Source organism: Lagopus leucura, unplaced genomic scaffold, assembly GCF_019238085.1.
Source record: "Lagopus leucura isolate 7727_CA_CO unplaced genomic scaffold, USGS_WTPT01 Super-Scaffold_741, whole genome shotgun sequence".
NCBI lineage: Eukaryota > Metazoa > Chordata > Aves > Galliformes > Phasianidae > Lagopus > Lagopus leucura.
The window spans coordinates 9047947-9069474 of NW_024962256.1; the positions used below are offsets into that span (position 1 = coordinate 9047947).

The 21528-nt window shown below is 49.6% G+C and overlaps 1 protein-coding gene across 2 annotated transcripts in view; it reads right to left on the bottom strand.

Annotated features, from left to right (window-relative positions):
• The window catches only part of FAM53B (family with sequence similarity 53 member B), a 36342-nt gene that overhangs the window by 6873 nt on the left and 7941 nt on the right, over window positions 1–21528 (bottom strand). Inside the window, exons 1-4 of one of the 2 annotated variants that reach the window (XM_042863623.1) lie at window positions 17480–17519; window positions 14920–14971; window positions 13893–13966; window positions 6952–7679 (exon numbers count right to left, since the gene is read on the bottom strand). In XM_042863623.1, coding sequence (XP_042719557.1) covers window positions 6952–7679; window positions 13893–13947 — 783 coding nt within the window. In that variant the 5' untranslated portion in view covers window positions 13948–13966; window positions 14920–14971; window positions 17480–17519. Of the gene's footprint in view, window positions 1–6951; window positions 7680–13892; window positions 13967–14919; window positions 14972–17479; window positions 17685–21528 lie in introns of those variants that run through there. The other variant, XM_042863622.1, reaches the window with a different exon arrangement.

Below are 21528 nucleotides of genomic sequence, written 5' to 3' on the forward strand. Positions count from 1 at the left end.
TACCTGAGGCCTTCCAAAGGTAGTAAGTACCTTTTTTCCCCCCTTTGTTTCTGTGTCCACAACTGCTGTATTTGGGCTTGTCTTCATTTGCTGCAGCCAAAGACTTTACCACCTGCTATTATCACTATACTTTCCATCACATTATAGAGCTACAGGATTACACACCAGGTTGGGCTCAGCAAAGCAAAGGGACCTGAGGTCAGCACCAGCCTCTGTGGGTGCTGTGAGGTTCCTATCACGAACGTGGAGGTCTCTAGAAAGATTCAAGAGGCCCAGGGTGGGCTGGAGATCGGGCACTGTGTTGTATGAAAGCCGTTTGTTAGGACCGAGCACAGCGCAAGCCTGGATAGCAGGGGTTAAACCAGGCATGTGATGCATCAGATGTGGGCATTTGGGACACAATTGGATTTTGTGTTTGCTACAGACAGACACTGCAAAGCTCTGTTTGTGTTTCCAGCCCCATCCTCTCATGTGAGAGCAAATGGGTGCAATGCCTGGCCCTGCAGGGACAGAGCTGGCAGTGGGGAGAGAGCTGGGCTGCATAAAGCAGTGGGCACAGCCCCTGCACTGCCAGGACCCCGGGGCCCTGCTCAGCTCAGAGTGCTGCACAAAGAGCCATGCTGTGCTCTCAGATCCCTGTGCTACAACCCCAATGTGATGGCAGGGACACCTATGTCCCCAAGTACTGCCCACTCCCATGGCAGGATTTCCTATCCACCAGTTCTGTCTGGTGAGTCACAAATTCGTAATTGAGCCAGATGGGATTATTTCTACTGTAAAATCAAAACAGCATATGGAATTACACATTACTATTACTGAAACCTCTGCCGTGCCCCTAAAACAGAGCCTGTCACAACAAACCACCTCCTATAGGCATCTTCTGAGCAGACCAACGTACTGCCCTTACTTCTCATGTTAGGAATGTCACAGAATGGTTAAGATTGGAAAAGACCTCTGATATCCCCAACCCACCCTCACCATGCCCACCAGCCACATCCCTCAGTGCCACATCTCCATGTTTTTATGGCATGAAACTATAAGGGCATTCACAGAGGAGACAGGGATAGCACTGATGCATATGGGGTCCAGTCCAACACCATAACTTCAAAACCATCCATGCTGCATGTACAACAGTCTGACCAAAGCCAAACCCAGCTGGCCTCCAAAGTCTCTGCCCCTCCAAGCCACCTCACTTGCATTTGATCCCAAACTGAAGCTCAGTTCCAATGCATTTTTCCACCAAGCCACAAACTGACCTTTCCAGTCTCTCATTCATGTTTACTTAAAAAACACTGAGACTTGGAAGCTGGAACTTCTCTCAAGAAGTTACATCAACATCAAACTATTTCCTGGGACACGACTGGAATCCCAAACCTCCAGTTTTTCACCCTTCATCCTACCTTCAGGCAATATTTGCTACTCCTCAGAGTAGGTGCTGAGGCGGCCTGAGGTGCTGCCCATCCCATCTAAAAAAAAGCTGCCACAACTCAAACAGAAAGCCTTACATGGTAATATAGAGAGTTTTACCACTCCAGGAAAGAGATGGGTGGCCAGAGAGGGGAGGACGGAACAGTTTCCCCCATCCTACAGTTTAAAAATGTTTCCCCGTTCAATACAAAGACCAGCATAAAATATTTCTAAGCTGTTAACTTCATCTTTGGGAGCCCGTGAGCTCCTTCATCTATTGACCCTCATGGATATGTGCTCTTACTCTTTGATTTGGAGAGGAAACGGGACAGCCTGACTCCCACCTATCACCAGCATGAACTTCCAGCTGAAGCTGAAGCTGATTTTAATACTGAAAACTGCTAAGAACCACATGACCACATTTCAAGAGGACCCTCTCGTGAGTACGGGTGCCAACGTCTCCATCCTACGAAAGCACGTGGTCCTTGGAGAAGGGTGAAGTCACCCCATGAATGGCACCATGTGTCTGTAGAGCCAGCAAGCGCTGTGAATAGCCCCATTGTACGTGGCACGAACACACCAGCACCCCTCCAGGACAAGCAGCTTCGGGAACAAGGTCCTTCCAACGCCCTCCTCACCCCAACCTCCTTTCAGGGAGTTGTAGAGAGCAATAAGGTTTCCCCTGTGCCCCCTCCAGGAACAGCTATTACTGCATCTGACTGCTGTTGTCACAGAGGTGTCAAGGCACGTACCAGGAAGATGTCCATCTTCCCATGCATGTTGCCCTGGACATGTGGCCATCCCTGCCTTCAGGCCAGGGCTGCGTGCTGCAGGGAGAGCTAAACAAATACATATATACATGCGCCACTTGGAAAAAAAAACCAACCACCAACAGCTTTAAAAAGGATAGCTGCGTTTGGAAACGTGCTAACACAAATTCACATCTCGTACCAACAGCCGTATCAACATCTTACAAAGCAGGAAGCAGAACGGGCAAGAGACAGCAAGGACCCATTCTGCCATTACTAAAGATGATTTCAGATGCTGATCCAGGGCCGCCGCGATTGCTGTGACAGACGTGTTTCGTCTCCCTTGCCGCTCTCCAGAGCCTGTGTGAAGGAAAGCAATCTGCTCAGCACATACGGCAACACCAGGGCCGGCCCCTGGCTCGGCGCTCTGTGGATGAGTCAAATGGCACAGCATGAATCAACGTCTGCGCTGCAGTGAAGCTCTGCAGTACTGCCCCAAATCCTGCCCATCCGCCAGCCCACAAGACCCTGCAACGTCACCCATCTCCTGCATCTTCTATTGCACCCACCCAAGGCTTTGAGAAAAGGTGCTGGAGAAACCACGCCGCCCATGGAAAAACATGATTCTGACCATTTTGTATCAAAAAGGGTGTTTCAAGGACAGTGATTTTCAGGGTCTGGTATCTGCCCAACGCTGATGCCTTTCTGATTTGGTGCTGTACCAGTACATGAGCAGCGTGAGTCCACCTCTCTAAGGAAAATGCAGAAAAAATAGACAAAAACAGGCAATGAGGGCTTTGAGGAATTAAAGGCAATGTTTTTTCCAAGCATTTTCCCTCCCAGAAGAACTTTAACATTTAGATCCCTTTCTTAATTAGCCCAGCTATGTGGCCATGTAATTGCTTCCAGGAGCAGCTCACTCCCCTCCTGCCTCAAAGCCTCCTGCCTCAAAGCCTCCTGCCTGGCCCAGGTATCCCTCTTGGTATGAAGAAAGCATTTATTTCAGGTCAAATTATTCTTATTTTGATTATGGTGCCGGGTTTATGGCCTGTAAACACATGTGGTTACCAGCACGAGCAAAGAATTAACTGATGCGCTGCCAGAGTCGGATGCTGATCTGGGAGCCAGGCTCGGTCCCTGACTCTGCTGGTGGGACTCAGTTTCCCCAGGTGTGAAATGAATGCCTATAAGCCATTTCTACCTCCCCTAAGGCCAGAGAAGAGAAAACGTGCAGCAACGTGGACCCTTGCCATTTTTTCTGCTCTTCATCTCAAATCATCCAACCACTTTCATTGCCTGACAGTCATTAAAAGCTGCCTATGGGAACACTGATCCCAACACCCAAATCTGCGTGGCTTTCTCAAGCACACTGACCACAGTGTCTCCCAAGAGGAACCAGTTGGTTTCTGTGACATTCCCTTCTTGAGGAGGGCTCCCACACAGTGCCTCACACCCCAAAATCCGGCCCCACCAAAAGCAAGAATGCTCACCATAACCTGCCTCATCTTGCTCCCTGCCAGTCCTCCCACGTGGAGACAGCTTTTGGGTGAAAAGCTTTCCATACCCCAACTAAGCAATGAGGAAAACCCCATCCTTTGCACAGCCCCCAGAACTGCTTTTTCCTAAGTCTGCTTTTGCAACCGATGCAGAGCTGCAGCCCCGCTTCCTCCAACTCAGCAGCCAGCCCTGCGTGGGTCAAACCTGCTCCATGAGGACAGGCACAGGGCCAGCTCCTTGGGCTCTGTGGTGATGGCCACGTTGTTTGTTTGTGCTAGCAACACATGGGAGGCAGCCAGCAGCAGCCTGGCCCCAGAGCTGGCACCGACGGGTAGGGAGGAGGTGCCACCAGCACGGGGGCTTCCTTCCTTGATGGCATCGCTGCTTGAGCAGCGTGAGCCGTCCTGGCAGCAGCACTCCTCTGCTCTGGTGCCGGAGGGCAGCTGGGTAATGCAGGTCATGCAGGCAGTGCTTTTCAGGCTTGGAGGATGTTTTGAGGTAGAGTACAGGAGCCAGAGAAAATACAGCTACTCCTTATGGTTGAGGTTTTCAAGGAACCGAGCTGCACTGAGCAGTGAGTGATCTGATTTTTGTCATTCTTTGGGCCCTTGCTTGAGTCCAAAGCCAAGGCTACACAAATTATACGTGCACCCAGGCTTGGTGTCCAGAGGGAAAGGGAAGCTCCGCAGGCTCAGCCGGAGTCACCCTGCACAAGGCCTCCACTGCTTTGCTTCCCAGCTGACAAACACCCACCTTGGTTAAGCCGACAGAGAAGCTCGCTCTGCCCTAAGGCCTCCCAGAACAATTTGATGAGTTAACTCTGCAGTTGGAGTCCAGCAACTTCAGGCACATCCAGTGCAAGGGAAATGTGACACGCACATGTGACACCTTTGGGCAAAGGCCTATGAGCACCATTCAGCACCCAGGGACACCCCTGACATCCTCTGCTCGGAGCTCAGACTGCTCTTCAGCTTCACTCCAAGCATCCCAGCTCCCACTGGTCTACGTGTTGGGACCACATAGGGGCATTTCCCGTGGTTTTTCCTGCAGGAAGGGAACAGCTGCTCCCCCTCTGCTCCTCTCACAGCCCCTCACTTACCAAACAGCTGCTGTGGCACTATCAGCATCCTTTCTGTGGCAATTCCATTACCAAACACATTCAGTACGGTGACATATGGCTGCTTATAGCATCTGCATTATTTCATAACCACAACCCTCTGTCCATGCAGTCCCCATTTCTCTTTTTTTGTTTCACTTTTGCAGCCACGCCTGCAGGATGAGCAAATGCAACCACAGCCTGTGGCAGCCGGTGGCCCAGCTCCCCATGGTCTGGAGAGGGTTGCAGTGGGCTCCAAGTCTTTCATGCAGCCTTAGCACTGCAGCCAGCAGGCACCAAGGTCTGCCATCCTCCAAGAGTGCATCTTAGATTCTTGTGGGTCCTAATTTGGGCATATACCCTGGTGTGGCTCACAAGCCTAGCTGCCAGGCTGGGATTTGTTAGATGTCATAGCACTTCTTTTAAAACCTGGGCAGGGCTGGCACCACCAAGACCTGCAGATGATGCCCTGAGCCCTTGGTTGGTCTGCCAGTAGGAGGGCAGGATGGATGTTTTTGGGAGTGCCTCTCCACCTGCCACTCTCCCCAGCCGTTCATTTGCAAATGTTGGCAATTAAAGAGCAGAAAATCATCAAGAGCCTTTGGGAAAAATAATAATTGCATCATAGGCATTTTCAAAGATTTCAGGGGAGGTTCAGTTTCAGGTTATTTATCAACTGTCAGGAGAGGTTCAGGTTGGATATCGGGAAAAGGGAGTGATGGGACACTCTCAGACATTGGGTTTGGGTGGCCTTGTGTGGGGCTGGGGGTTGGACATGATGGTCCTTGTGGGTTCATGCCAACGTGGTGTATTCTATGAAAATAAACTCATTTGTTGCTTTAAGGAGAGATTGAAGCCCGCCATGGCTGTGACCTGAAGAGGATGGTTCACACTATTCAGCACAGCCTGCTCTGCATTGACTTCAAAAGCCCAAAGCACTCATCCCCAGGAAAACTGCAACAGGACTGGCACGTTCTGTGAGTTCTACTCCCTTCTGCTTGTCTGTATTCCTCCTACCAATACCTGAACCTGCAGTTGGTTCCCCTCCGCACTGCCGAAACCATTTCTCACTCATCTCAGCCCAGCACAAGCATCACTGTGATGGTAACCACCGTGTGGGCTCTCAAAATAGCTCTGGGAATAAAAATAGTACAGTGTCTTTTATCTCTTCCCTTTGTTCACCACCAACTACTCCAGCAAATGCAGATGGGGCACACGTGCAGTAATCCATCAGCTCATTGGCCTTCACAACTCATTCAACACTTTGGTCTAATCCTGAAAGGTCTTGTGAACATCCCTCCGCTAACAAGCGCTGTCAGCTCCCCTTGAAGGTGAGCAGCTCCAATGGCAAGATACCTTGAACATGTCCAACGCTGCACAAACTCCCACCCTGGCCTGTAGGAGATTCTGCCCTGCACTACAGGTGAAGCAACAAGTGGCTGCTCACTGGGAGAGAACTAGAGCGGGGGAGGCACGACAAAAAGTAGATGGCTAAACTGCATTCTATCTCCTCGTCCACGGTGAGAACTTGATGGATAGAACAAAGCGTTCAGAGCCAGCCTGCTGCCAACCACAGTGCTGTGCTGGGTGTGTTTTAGAAACGTTTCCACCAACGCAAGGAAATGAGAGGGCCTTCAGTCATGCCAATTGTAGCTAGTAAAAGGCAGTAACAAGTGTCAGTTGTTTTCACTGCCCGTCCAGCTTATTAGCTAATGAAATAAGCTCAGCATATTAAATGTTACTGGCATGGTTTATCAAAAGATGATTGCAGTGCCATGCATTGTCCTCCGCAATCACCCCAACACGTCATTCTCTGACTCCTTTTATCTGTTAAGCTCTTCTGGAGGAGGAAAAACTAATCACATCCTCCAGCACAAATGAGCTCATTTGAACACCCGTTGAGCTGCCAGGCATGAAATGCCATCAAGTATCACATCCCTGAGGGGGGAACAAACGTGTTTATAGCTCAGGATGATGAGGAGTGAAAACACCAGGATGTTTCTTAGCCTCACCTGATGCAGTGTTACGAACAACACTGGGACACCAATGTTGCACAGATGGAGCAAACCACTGCTTGGAACAAAAGTGCAGCTGCTATAGGTACAAAGCTCTGAGCCTGCTGCTGGGGCGCAGCGTGAGCCGGATCCCCGCCACCGCACATGGCACAGGAAGAGGGAGGCCATGCCCAGCTCCCAGCCTTACCTGGGTCATCTTGGCCAGGTCCAGCGAGGGCCGCGGCTCCTGTGCATCCTGGGGCCGGCGCCGCTTGACGCCCACCTTCTTGTCATTGAGGACACAGGGCTGCGAGCGGCTGCGGCACAGCCCACCGGCACGGCGGCCCAGCTGCGGTGTGGAGGCCGGCGTGCTGCTGGCCGAGGGCGGGCCGGGCTCCGAGGAGGAGAAGCGGTCGTGAGAGCAGGACAGGGAGCGCTGCATGTCCACCCGGCCGCCCTCGGGGCTCCAGGCGTCACCTCCAGCCCCCGATCTCCTCGGCAGGCAGCCCGGACGGTGGTCGCAGGACGAAGCCAGAGGATGGGAGCGGGACGGCAGGCTGAAGCTAGAGCTCCTCTGCATGGTGGCCGAGCCGTTGGAGTAGCGCTGGACGCTCCCCCCGCTGTAACACCGCCTCTTCTCAACCGGCGTCCAGACCTTGGAGCCCAAAGGTCTCCACGATGTCCTGCAGCTGGACATTTCATCCGAGAAAGACAGCGAGCGGCACTGGCGCTTGCTGGGCGGCGCCGATGGGTTGCTGTGAGGATCGCTGAGGCTGAGCTCTTTGATGAGGTTGGTCACCGAGCAGGTGCTGGTGGCTTCCCGTGGCCACAGCGCGCCCTCCTCACCCTTGTCGGCCAGGCAGTCCCAGATGCTGGTGCCCGGCTGCTCGATCTGCAGTGGACATTTCCTGCTGAGGTCTCCCCATCTGTCATTTTCTGGTTCAGAAATGATAAGAACACACACACACCCACAGGCATTAGCGTTAATTAATTCTGCGATTCGCTTTCCACGTGCATAAACAAAGAGCAGCATATGGGACGTTTTGCAGTACAAATTAATTAACGCTCGGAATATGGTTTTCTGAACCGCCAGCACAATGGTTGCTGTGGCATAGATGGAGAGAGAGAGACAAAGCGATAATTGCAGCAGGAGCAAAACTGCTAGAAGATGATAGGAATTTGACTTTGAATATCCAGACTGCACTGGCTAAGGGGCATCCTGCATTACGAAATGACACTTCGTTGTCATATCTCTGGGGTAGATCATGCCTTGGATGCTTTCCTCAGACTCCACAAGCCATGGTTGCCTTAGAGGTGCACAAAAAACTCAAAGTCGGGGCTGCAAACCCAAAGCTGCTGCAACACTGGGCTGAGATGGACCTGGGGGCTTCGCCACAGCAGAGGTTGTGGCCACCACTGTGGGCAGAGAAATGCAGACAGGACATCAGAGCCTACAGGATGTCAAAGCCGTATGCACACTGGGCTGTCCTGCTTGCTGACTGCTGAAACAGCATTGCTCCACTGAAGTCAATAAAACTTCATCCCCATTAAGGCTCTGAGCACCTCTCCCACAGCCATAGAATCATAGAATGGCATGGGTTGGAATGGACCTCAATGATCATGAAGCTCCAACCTCCCTGTCACAGATAAGGCCACCAACCTCCACATTGAATACCAGCCCAGGCTGCCTAGGGCCCCATCCAACCCAGCCTTGAACAACTCCAGAGATGGGGCATGCACAGCCTCTCTGGGCAGCCCTGTGCCAGCCCCTCAGCACTCTCATAGTAAAGAACTTCCCCCTGATATCCAACAGCTACCCAAAGACACCATGTCTAACCGAAATTAGAGCACATAACAATCTCTATGCTGGCTGATACTGTGTTAGATGCCCATCTCCCATTCTTACCCCCAAAATGGGGTTTCCTGCTGCTTTGGCCCAGATGCTAATCTCCCGAGTCACCCGTGCTGCTGTGCCCACCAGTTTTGCACATTTTGCACTGATCTTTCAAACCTGCAGGTTTCAGGGGATGGCGTGAAGGCATTCATTTTATGAGATGGGCTTTGGGGATCTGCGCAAAGCTCTGAGAAACTTGTGGCTCCGAAGTCAACGGGTTCTAACTGCATTCAAAATGTGTACAGCAATGGGTCAAAAGCCACTTCATAGAACCAGAGATTCATGATGGTTGGAAAAGACCTTTAGGATCCCTAAGCCCAATGCCATCCTACCCCCATCGTGCCCAATGACCACATCCTTCAGTGCCACATCCCCACAGCTGAAACATCTCCATGGACAGTGACCCCACTCCTCCTTGGACAGCCTGTGGCAATGCATAACCACTCTTTCTGAGAAATTTTTCCTAATATCCATGGGGACACGGGGAAACTGCAAAGCAGGCTGCAGCTGCATGCAGAGATCCCAGCGATGACCACGTGAAAAGAGAATTAAGCACGATGATCTCATTCACACACATGGTTCCCTAACTATAAAAGAAGAAAGGAGGACCATCAGGGCCGGGCTCCTTGTCGCAGGCTGCTGGGGCCAGCAGGGCTCTGTACAAACACGCCGCTGATGCTCAACAGGAAAACCATGGTAGGGCTGCACCACTGGCTGCTGCAATGGAAAAAAGTCATCACCCAACAGACCTTCTCTGGTAACTGTTATTGTTGTTGGGAGGCAAACCGTGCTAGCTAACCGTCGCTGCAAAGTTTCATGTGATCATATCTAAATGGTACAGTATTTTTTAGGGTTGTTTTTTGCGTTTTTTTGGGTTGGTTTTTTTTTTTTTTTTTCCCATTTAGATCAATCAACTCAAAGCCGTGCCCAGCCTGCAGCTGCAGGTACAGCCTGATGGCAGGAAAGATGCCACAGCACAGACCGCTTCCTACCAGGGCCTGCTTCCAGTTGGGAGGTCAGACCTGGGGCCCTGCAAGCTGATACCCCATAAACCCCTTTTGGCTCCTTTCCCCATTTCCCCTTGCCAGCAGCTGCCTGGACACCACCATCCCCCAGCAGCCCTGCGCTGCACCGCGCCGTGCCTTAACCGCTGCTGTCCTCATTTCAAAAAGCACGATGAGAAGTGAGAAATCCGTGCTAAACAATTACATCTATGTTTAGATCTTTATTATTTTCCCCCCTTATTATGCTGCCAGCAAAGAGATTTCTCGGGTCAGGTCACCAGACAAAAGAAACAGAAATAGAAGCTAATTTTTTATGGCAAGCTGCCACGACCCCCATGCCCAGACATCACGTTTTACAAAAGGGCCTTGGTAAGCTTGTTCAAGAGGATACAGGATACCTTCCTCTTTCGACATTACTTCTGCACAAACAGCTGTAAAACTTCAAAAAAAAAAAAAAAACCCAAAAAACAAATCACAAAGAAAATTGCAAGCATACTGTTATCCCGAGCGACAACTTTGGGTTATTGTTTGCTTTCCTCCTTTGTGCTCAGCTTGTGCTGAAGGAAACTGGGGCTCTGGCAGGGCAGCTGCCATCCAGGAGATGCTCATGCATGGGGTGCTCCATTCCCCTGTCGCCCCCCAGGACAAACCACCCATGCAAAGCCCCACAATAACCTAGAATGTGGTCTTTTTCCGAAGCAAAGTGACGCTAACAGAGTAACAAATTGAAAACAGGGATCATCTAAGCATTGAGGGTGTAATTAAAAGACTTGGGAGCCACTTATGAGGAAAAAAAGTCTTTTTCTGCTCAACTTTTTAAGACTAAGATTCACATCCTGAGAGCACTGATAACAATAATTGCAGTGGAATCATTAATACTGCTGCGGTTATGCATGTATTAAGTTTCTTAAATTACAAACCTCAGCTTGGTTTACCCAGAGGCAGCAATTTGTTCCAGGGCAAAATCCATCATGAGAACTCCTCAGTTCAGAACTAAATGGCTTTGCTGGAGAGCACTCTTTGCCCATCAGAAAACGATGGGAAGGCATTCACAACCAAGGCATGATGTAGATAGAGCATGTGGGGGCACTTCCCTGCTTAAATGGGTCCTTCTTGGTGGTCAGTGTCCTCAGATAAAACAGCCTGGGCCTCTTACTTATGGATTTTAACTTGAAACTGCAGAACTAAATGCTTCCAGGCCCTTGCTGAACATGCCCATCGATGAAACAAGGATGAATTTATCAGGCATCAAGCTTAAAACAACGCCCTCTGCTTCTGAACTTCCTCTGGAGCAAAATCCTGGTGTTTCCTCTCACAAGCATACATGCCTGGCACACAGCCTCGAACATCCATCTTTTTCCCTGGGTAACCTCTATCACATCAAACAAGCACACAGGTCCAGGTCACGAGGCTCTCAGAAGCTCTGTTCCACACCCATGGGGTCTGGTACCATCCTCAAAGCATCCCTAAGATCTCTGCACAAGCAGCTCTCATCAGATGAAGGCATCCAGGTCACCGTAGGCACATTTCCATGCGTTGAGCTCCACATTTTGCACTGGCCACACAAGAACTTGCCAGCTCCCTTGTCCATGAGCTCCAGAAGGGCACGTAACACCTGGAGGGCACTTCTGTAAGGAGAAGCTGAAGGCATTTCGGTTGTCCAGTGTGCAGAAGAGGAGGCTGAGAGGAGAGCTGGCTGTTCTCTGCCGATTCCTAAGTGTGTAAGTGCTCAAGAGATGTTTGGACAATGCCCTCGCTCTATGCTTTAGCTTCAGTAAGCCCTGAAGCAACCACCACAGCCCTTACAGCGAGATCTGGGCACCAAAACCTGACCACCCGGGCTCCTCACCACAGAGAAAGGCATCAAATCAAAACGCTGACACAACGTTAACTACCACGACACAAATGTGCTGCTGCAATATTTTTACGGCCGCTTTCTAGACATAATGCATGATCCTTCTGCTCAAGTTTCCTCTCCGTTCTTTTCCTGTGAAATAATTTACATTCATACATAATTTATTGCAGCAAACTTGTAAAGTGATTACGGGCTTCAATCAATTTTTTTTCCCCCTCCTTTTTGGCAGATGAACTCCATTTGGATCCCAACCCAAACATTTCTCTTCCTTCGGGTGTGCATCCAGTTCCCTTTTTCACATGTTCTTTGCGTCGAACGTTGGTCTCTCACCCTCTGTGCAGCATGGAAAGGCAGTTTGTATTTTCCACTGCCCCCTGTTTACGTTCAAGAGATGATTCCTAAACGTGGAACAAATTCAATGGCTGTAATTAGCTGATGGCAGCGCCACGGAGCCTGACAGCCCTCCTGCTTTCCCATGGCACAACTAAGATTAAAAAAAGATGTGTGGAGCTGTGCTTCAATGGGAAATGCAAACAACAGGCCCATACTTACTGCCTGAGAATGTGCCCAGGTGGCGCGTGCTTGGTGTCAATAGCCATATGACAAGGGCAAAATCCACACAGTTTCAGTAAAAATAAAACATCCCTCATCACCTCTCTCTCACCAGCAGTCACCTGGCCCACTAAACAGTTGGGATGTCAGGTCAAAAATTACTTCTTGCTCTCAGAGGATGTGAGGCTGTGGCTATTGTTAAAATCCACTAAGCTTCTTGCAGAGGGGTGCAAAAGAGTACTGCTTGCTGCTACTGATTGAGATGCCAAGTGCTTCTTACATACCTGCTTAGAGAGGAATCAGGCAATATCACCAGGGCATTGTTAAAATAGTGTAAATCTTCCACGACCATCCACCCACAGACAGAAAATTCTCAATGCAGCAAGCCAAAAATAATACCCAAACTTTCTAAAATGCTGGCTGCCTTCTCTAGCACAGCCACTGATACCTTCACAGGGGTGCACAGTGGAGAACGCACGGCAAGAAAAGGAAACAGATCTCCATCTGGTAACAGCACAATTCCTTTACTCCCAGGTGTTTTAAGGGCACATCAAGGAGAAGGGAAAGAGGAAACTGGTTTTGTTTCTCTAAATAGCCCTTTGCTGGGAAAAAGAATCAAGATGAAATGCCTAAAACTACGAATTCAACGTTCTTCTTAGTAATACTGCTATCATCCCACACATAAATCTAAATATTTAGCTCACCTTGAGAAGTGGAGCAAATATTGCAAATACTGGATCTGACACACCAAGTCTTTAATAAAGCTTACTAATATACTCAGTTTTTTAAAAGTTGCAATTGATTTTCGGATCTTCTCAGACTTCAATACCTTATGAGAGGCTTACATGTAAAAGGTGTGGGTGTCAGTGTGCTCCTTTCCCACTCAAAGTGGTTCTCAGGACATTTTGCCTGCACTGGTATCAGCAGAGTGCCTTGTGCTGCTGCTGGCGTGCCATACTGAGGCATTCGCCACGTTCATGTTTTGCCTTCTTCATGTTTGGCCCGAGGACACAAATACATGCTTGGGCAATGGGGACAACCCCTGTACCTGGCATCCCCTCTGCTATTGTCAGCCCAAGTGCTCTGGCAGTCACATTAGACAGGAAGCAAGTGACACTCAAACCAACCTTACGCTGCACACAAGCATGTGCCAGCCCAGGCTAGCTGGGTTTCTTGGTTATGGGGTGCACAGCTGGGGCCTTGGCCAGCTTCTTCCTACCCCTCCCGTAGATATGCATCCCTGGCTATCTCACCACATGTGGTGAGATGTGGTGAGAACCCCCAGTGCCCGGGCCTTGCTCTGCTCAGGATATGCTACGTGACCATGCTGATGCTGGCTGGGGACCACTCCAACCTTCCCAGATTCATTTATTTCCATGCTTTTGCTCTCAGCCTGAAATATTCACCCACTGCGCATTCAGCGCCATCATAACCCTGCAACTCTTTTAAAATGCATCAGCAAGTGTCAGCACGGAGTTGGTTTGTGGTCGTGGCCCAAGTTTGAAGACGTCAAGAAGAGCGTTTGGGAAAGATGCCTAAAATTAAGCACAAACCAAACAGGGCTCTCTCGCACCCCAGAGACTCACTCCTCTTGACTGGGCATGACAAAGACAATTACATGGTAAGCTGTCGGTCAAGGAGGTGAGATTAGGTTCCCTTGGAAACAGGATAATTTGGCAGCCAAGGAAGACCAGCGCAGCGCTAGGAAGACGCAAACGGCTTTGTAAAAGCTATTAACACCAAGCTGATTTTCAATTAGGCTTAGACTCTTCATATTTGTGGAAGAGCCTGCCAGTGCCATGGCACAAAACAAAACCATCTGATTGGATTTCTTTGTTCCTTACTCGTTTTTGACAGACAGGAGAAAGGGGACGGACTGTTTCTGCCCATTCTTGACATTGAAGCTTGTGACTTTCATCTGAAAAAAAAATATCAAAACATTTTCCATCTTTTCCCCCCTCCTCCAAACAACTCAAGTATCGGAGAGCTTGGGAAATATCTCCTCTCAATGCATGTGCTCAGCTCCCATTAACGCTAATGAGAGTTGTGTCCACGAAGAAAAGGGGCAGTTGCTTTGTCTGCAAAGCATTGGCTTTCATACCAAGTAGCTTGGCTCAAATTTGACCTACAATTTTAATTGGCATTTGAGACTTCGCCTAGGGACTGGCTCCCCATTTCGAAACCCAAAGAGCACTGTATAGTGACACATCCTCCTGCATTACTGTTTTTCAAGATGCTGGGCTGATGCACCAAAACCCCATCAATTTCATTAGCCATTCAGCAAGATAGTTGGTAGCAAGCTACGCCAAAAATGGTGTTAAACATCATATATAACAGCTTATGTTATTGTGAAAGGCAAAAAAGATACTTTTGTTGTTGCCTGAGGTCTGTCCATACACACTGTGCCAAAAGGAAGAATATTTTTAGTTATAATACTGATATTTATCATTTCAGCACACTTTGGAGTGTGCTGAAAACAACCAGAAAAACTTATCATGCAAACAGTCAAGAGCTGTAGTTGAGGGATGGATGCTCGAACACACAAGACACACAATCTAAGAGCCAAAATGCTTATGATCCCAACTGCATGAATAACTTCAAAGATGCACACAAAGCAGTGGGGAAGGAGACAAGCAATGCGTTCAGCACTGCGGGGCAGCAAACCGCCCCTGGGCAGGGGCTTCCCATACTGGGGGCAGTGGGATGGGCAATACTGAACCCCAAGGCACAGGGCACGGGTGGGCTGCATCCCAGGCTTTGCAGGGCAGCATTTTTAGGAGAGGTGCAGAAGATGAGGACGTCTTCCCACACATTGCCAAGGACCCAGGAGCGCAGATGAAAGAAATACGGGCAGAAGGCTTTGCTACTTACCCATAATGCCACAAGAGAAGAGGGTAGGTCCTTGACTCATCTTTGGAGTGTGCTGAAAACAACCAGAGAAACTATTCACTTCCAGCAGGCTCAATCTATGTGTCAGAAAAAACACCCAGCCCACATCCTCGGCTCGGGCATCCACAGCCAGACCCCAAGCGTGCGGCCTCATCTCCCAGCCTGCACATCATCCACCTTCCATCCTCCCTCAGACAAACTGAGGTTAACTGCACGATGTGGAGAGTTGCTGTCACGGCCTGAACTTACAAATGATCAGTCCTGCAGCTGTCCCTGCCGGCAGGACCCGAAGCTCTGCAGAACACAAACTGGGAGCTGAGCAGTAGTGAATCAGCAGAGGCTGAAGCCCTTCCACGCTCATGCTGGCCTCCCATCTAGACACAGGGCTGCTTTGTGTTTTGCCTAAACATACAGCGTGTTTCTAAGGCACCCCAGCACTTTTTCTGAGGATTCTGCACTTGGATGGTGCCAACATGCACTAAAAATAGGGGAAAATGCCATTATATGGGCACTAAATAAGCCCAGTTGGCTTTTTATGCTCTTTTTTTTTTTTTCCCCAGGAATTTTCCTCTTGACTGTGTGCGACAAATCATCAGACTTCTAAAAATGGGCATGGACAGTTTTATATACAATAAATCAATATGTCATCTGGAGCCACATGCCATTTCAGCTATGTCTGCAAAAACACACTTTCATACTGATCGTCCTTTTGTTATCCCACAAAACATCCACATTCTGCTTCTGAAGCGTCTGTCCTGGCAATTCCATCCCATCTGAACGAGGCCTTACTTCATCTGAGCTCCACATCCATCTGCACCACCATAGTTGCGTTTTATCCACCATTAGGCCACTGCATTTGCACCTTCTCTCCTGATTCCTCTTTAATACATTGCAAATAATAATAATGAAAACAAGATTGTACCAACTGCCGACAAACCAATGAAATCACTTTGTATGCTGCCAATACTGGGCGTAGAAGGATGCAGAGGCAGAAAGCAGGGGTTTGTGCAGATGAGGAGATGGGAAATAACGGTAGGTTACATTTTTTGGACCACCTTTTTAGGTGAAATAAAGAGATCTCTTTCTGCCAGGCCCCATCTTATTAAGATGAAGGCAAAATGAATCAGGAGACAAGGATGGCATGCAGCTGTCTCTGAAGAGTGGCCAAAGTGGAACAAACGCAGACATGGGACAACCCTAGGAACAGCAGCACACATCTGCATGCCAGCCCCCAGAGCAGCATAGAATCATAGAATCACAAGGTTGGAAAGGATCAAAAAGATCATCCAGTCTAACCATCCCATCACTGTTCCTACCACAAAGCAGGCTTTGTTCAGAGACCAAAGTGAATGCCTGCAAACGAGGAAGGAAGAGGAACATCTCCAAATAACACACATCCCATATTGAGTGCAACTGCTATTTTACAATGCTCAGCCTAACCATGTTGGGATACAAACCAGCCAGCAAGCCCACCACCCTCCAGCAGGTGATGGTGCCTGCTGCTCAGACGTTTATTGCCTTTGAGTTTTACTCTCTGCCCTCTCTGCCAACATAAAAACTGCTGCTCTCTTTGCTGGATCAGACTTCTTCTGAACATCTGCCTCAATTTAACTGCCCGGACAACCTGGCAATGCAAACTGTATAACCAGAACAGTTACTCCCTGTTGACACAGCACTAGCACCATGGCAGGCACTCAGCAAACAAGGGAGGGCAAAGTTTGGTGGTGTGGCTATGCAGCCCATCCCGCACAACATGAGAGCTCCTGCTCTTCTCCTTCCTGCAGCTGAACCCCTCCACCCACACCCTGGGGTGCTCAGCAGCCTGCACTACCAGCCCAGGAAACCAGCTCACAGAGTGCTCCATCCTCAGAGAACTTGGGCATTACCATCACTTTTATGCTCCAAATGCCCATGTATGGCTGATCCTGCCAGATGCTTCCTGAGCATCCTTATCTGTGTCTCCCTGCACAGCACAGTTTTCTGCCTCCTTCCTTTCCAGACTGTGACCATTCATCCTGCAGGACAGGGGTGAAAACCCCAACATCCCCCCTGGCTGTTACCAGACAGCTCTGTGTCACCCTCCACCCCACCATAATTCTGCCTCTTTCAGCATCATTTGTTGCCCTAATTTTTCTGTTACCTGCTCACTGGGTGCGTTTGGGTTTGCATCCCTCTGTGCTGCCAGCAGGACTGTTAGGTAACAGTCCTCTCCATCTCCCACTTAATCCTGCTCCCCACTTGCTCATCCTCCTAATAATCATGAGCATCTGTTCACTCTGGGCAAAGCAACTTCTAACCCGTGTTATTCACAGTTTATTCTATTGTGTGCTCACCGAGATGCACATATGCAACAGCCACAGCACTCCAATCATTTACTCATCGCCCGCATTTTGGATATTAACGAGCCCAGCAGCAACCAGTGCAGCACTAGAGAGAAAACCACCTCAAGATCCAACCCTGCAGTGTGAAAAAGCATCCTAAAGCCACAGCAAAGCGATGGCAACAGCAGCAGAGTTGTGAAGAGCACCGCCGCGATGCTTACCAGCTCAGTCCTGCATGTTACAGAGTCAGCACCTTTGTTTTCCCGAGTTTTGGTTAAGATCATCACCATGGTAATGCAGTCCTGCGTTGGAGTCCATCGGAGTCCAGGCAAAGGTTGCTGTCAGCCATGCTCTGGCCAAGCTCCCATCTCAGTGCATTTTCCCCCAGAAGGGCTGAGAGCAGCGGGGGCTGCGGCCGGCGGCTCCCTGCGGGCACAAGGAAGAGGATGAAGAGTCAGGTGAGGTTTGAGGAGCAATCCCTGGCTGGAGTGCAACGGGCAGCACGGGGAAAGGGTTGCCCTAGGAGCTAGGCAAGGAGTATTTATTTTAGGCTCTTAAGCATTGCTGGCGTTCCTGGGCACCCGATTAGCTCAGAGGCATTTCGTGCAGCAGCACTTGCAGGAGCTGGTGGGAGCACACAGTGCGCACGAGGCGTGCTGGAGGAACAGGAGTGTTGCAGGCAGATAAACGCACAGCCCTCCTAATTCTGCTTTGTGAAAAAGGGAACCCATCAGCCCATCTCAGTATGGAGATCCTGAGGCTTGGAAGCACAGCCCCAGAGGCAACTCCCTTGCCTGCAGATCAACCAGGAACAGACTTCCTGCAGACAAAGCCATTTCAGCATTATTACCCCTACGAAACCCTCTGGATGCCCCATGTCAGTCCAATAATTCCCTGATTCCTGCCCCATGCCATCCTGGTAACTCCCCGGTTCCTGGAGGAACCACAAGGAGCCCTTTGGACAAGAAACGAGGCAAAGAGCTTCCTGCAAGCAAGGAGAGGGCTCCCTGCCCACTAACCCAAAGCCTCCCTCCATGCCTCTTGATCCCTACTTATTTCCTTGGGGGTTTGAGGCAGTAAATGCTGCGTTAGCGCTGCACGAGGAGCGCACAGAGACTGCAAGCACTCACCCAACCCTACTTCACCTCCTGGCATTCCCTCCCATGCACCACCCCCACGCAAAAGCAGACAGATTGCAATTCAAATCTGATTACAGAAATCAGTGTTTTTCCCAAACCGCCCCTCTAATCCTGTTTCACTATTTTGTTGCCTTGCTGTTAACCAAACAAACAAAAACATCATTTGCATGATCCGAAGAGCATGAAACACTTATCTTGTAACACGCAGTCAAAACCAAATTGCAGTACTTAAGGACAATATTTGAGAACACGCTGCTAAGTATTAAACCTCATTACAAACTGATAAGGATTCTCTTTCCAGCTTGCAAATAATCTTTTTCATGTTTATTTGGATTAGAGGTCGGGATGGAGTTATGAGTAGCTCATTTAGAGGCCAGCTGGCTGGTAGAGAAATCACCTACTGTGTCTTGTGAGGACAAAGTTCAGCCAGAGTGCAAAGCCAGGATCGGGAATCAATACATTTTTCAAAGATTTACTGCTCCAAAAGGCACGTGGTACAGACTCCAGCTTCTTCTGGGCCACTGGATGCCTTATGATGTACAGTTTACTACAGCTTCACCGCAAACCCCCGGGCAGCCCAACGATCACCCCATGGCACGAGCACTGCCAAAACCTCCAGTGATACACAGTGGGATCTCCAAAGCCTTTGTGGTGCCCCAGTGACACGCACGTGGCACCACGCAGCACCCCAAGTCCTGCATGCTTCTCTTCCTTGGCTTCACTGGGGAATGCCACCAGGAATAGACATCAGGAATGTTCTTCCTGCAATTTCAGCTCTATCAGCGACCGTGGCTGAGCCACGGACGGGGCAGGGCTGCCCTTGAGGACATCCAAGCCTACATCTGCCAAAACAGAGCTGATATTGCTCAAGGAAACACCATCTGCTACATGAGCCCTACATGGGGCCCAGAGCAGGGAGCAGCAAGCCCTCTCCCCCTGCCACGAGCCCTCTGGGTCACACCGTACCAACTCTGCACCATTTCTAGCCACCTCCATCACTGCTCCCTGCTTGGGACATGGGGCAGGGATGCTCACCCACACCACATCTGTGGTGCTTCGGAGGGCACCGAGGCCACTGCTGGTGAGCAGCCGCTCACCAGTGGAAATCCAGATCAAACAAGCAGTCCCAGCAGCCGGGAAGCAGTTAAGCACGTTTTCTCATTAACAGGCTACAATTTCTCCACCAATAATTATCTTTCCCTAAGGTAATGATTAATACTGCTGCAGCAGAGCACTACGCGCAGCCAGGCACGGAGTTGAGCCCGGGCAGCAGCTCTCTGCCCCATTTGGGTGACAGTGCCCTGATCACTGCATCCCCCTGGGGACAACCACATCACTGTGCCACAGCCAAAACTCCCCACTGCAATGCCCTGCCCCACGACGCCCCGCTGGTGCTGTAGGGCAGCACCCATTCACACTGGTCTTCCTATGAAAGCCATGCCATGAGAAGGAAACTGCTGGGTATTTATGGACCGGAGCTTTCCACGCATACAGATGCTAATAAAAAGATGCTCTTCAGGGACCATTAATTATTTTAAGGAATGTATTTCCTCATTTGCAATCAGATAAAGGAACTATCTTCATCCTTCAGTCAAGGTTAAGTTTAGACTTGGGCCACAGCCATGCTGTGAGATAATCCAGGAGCTTTTTAACCCCCCAAAAGGCTGAAAACTCAATCTTTCAAGAACCCCTTGGGTTTACGGGTTGCCTTGGAATCTCCTTCTGCAGCCAGGACTGCAGCAAGAGCATCTCCAACCACCCCACCTAAAGACCTCTGCCCAACGAGCACACATACATGCTTCTACAGGTGTCACTGATTTCAACTAGCAGCTCAGCCACAGAAGAGATGTTAAAGCAGACCGAGAATTTCCTATGGCTTATTCTGCAAAGTAAGGTTAAATTGCTATTGCTACCATCAAATTACCATCAAACAGTTCTTGCTGCACACGTCATTCCTCCATTGCCCACGTACACTTTTCTCTGGGCACTGCATTGCACACCCAACCCCCCCCAGCCATGTCCCCACTTGCTCTGTGAACGGAGAGCTGCTATTACTATTTTGGCCTTACATTTGCTACCAGCTGGAAGGAATGAAACCCCTACATTTTTACCATTTCACTGTATTACTATTCTACTATTGTGACTACAGTCACAACAGTAATTTGTTTCCTTTCTGTTTTTAGAGTTGTTCAAAGCATGAATCTCTGTTTCTCACCCTCAAAGCCTCCTATCATTACCACACCCTCAGTGTCAGAAAGAAGAGGGCAAGACTCTTCTCAGCCCAAATTATAACACACTAGAGTCAGAGGATTGAACTGTTATCCACGGACTGAAAAAGTAATGCCAACACCAGTGCTATGGCCACAACCACAGAACCATTTGAGTTGGAAAGGACATTTAAAGGCCATCTGGTCCCATCCCCTGCAGTGCACAGGGACACCCACAGCTCCATCAGGTGCTCAGAGTCTCTCCTTTGACCTTGTGTGCCTGCAGGGATGGGCACCGCCACCTCTCTGGGCAGCCTGAGCAGTGCTTCACTACCCTTATCATAAAATCCTTCTTCCTTATAGCTAATCTGAACCTCCCCTCCCTTAGTTTGAAACCATTTCCCCTTGTCCTATTACAAGCTCAAGGGGAAACTAAGGATCCCCATGCACACTCTCCTCCTGGTATCCAGATCCTGATTTCTTCATGCACAGCCCCAGCAAAACTTGGGCCCAGCACAACACAGCTCACCCAACATCTGCAAATGACTGAGAGGGGACAACCAAAAATCTTCCCAAAAGTTTCGATGGGACAACCAATGTTTTTAAAAAGCAAACTTAAAGCACTAAACAGCATACAAAAAAGCAGCCCTGTCGTCGGATGGTATCCAAGGAACAACCAGTCTGTGTGTGCTGGAGCTGCCTGTCCGCAGAACACCACTTCGTTCAGGTATGTCAGGGCTCCACATCTGCCTCACCACACTATAAATAATACCAAGAGTTGCATTTTCAACCTGTTGATTTATTGTGTTACAAGTTTGGAAGAGGTCCCTACAGGTTAATATTTGTACAAAGCCAGGCAAGGGCTCACTTCCTCACTGGACTCTCGCAGCCAGGCTGCACGGTGCTTGCTGCTCCATACCATTA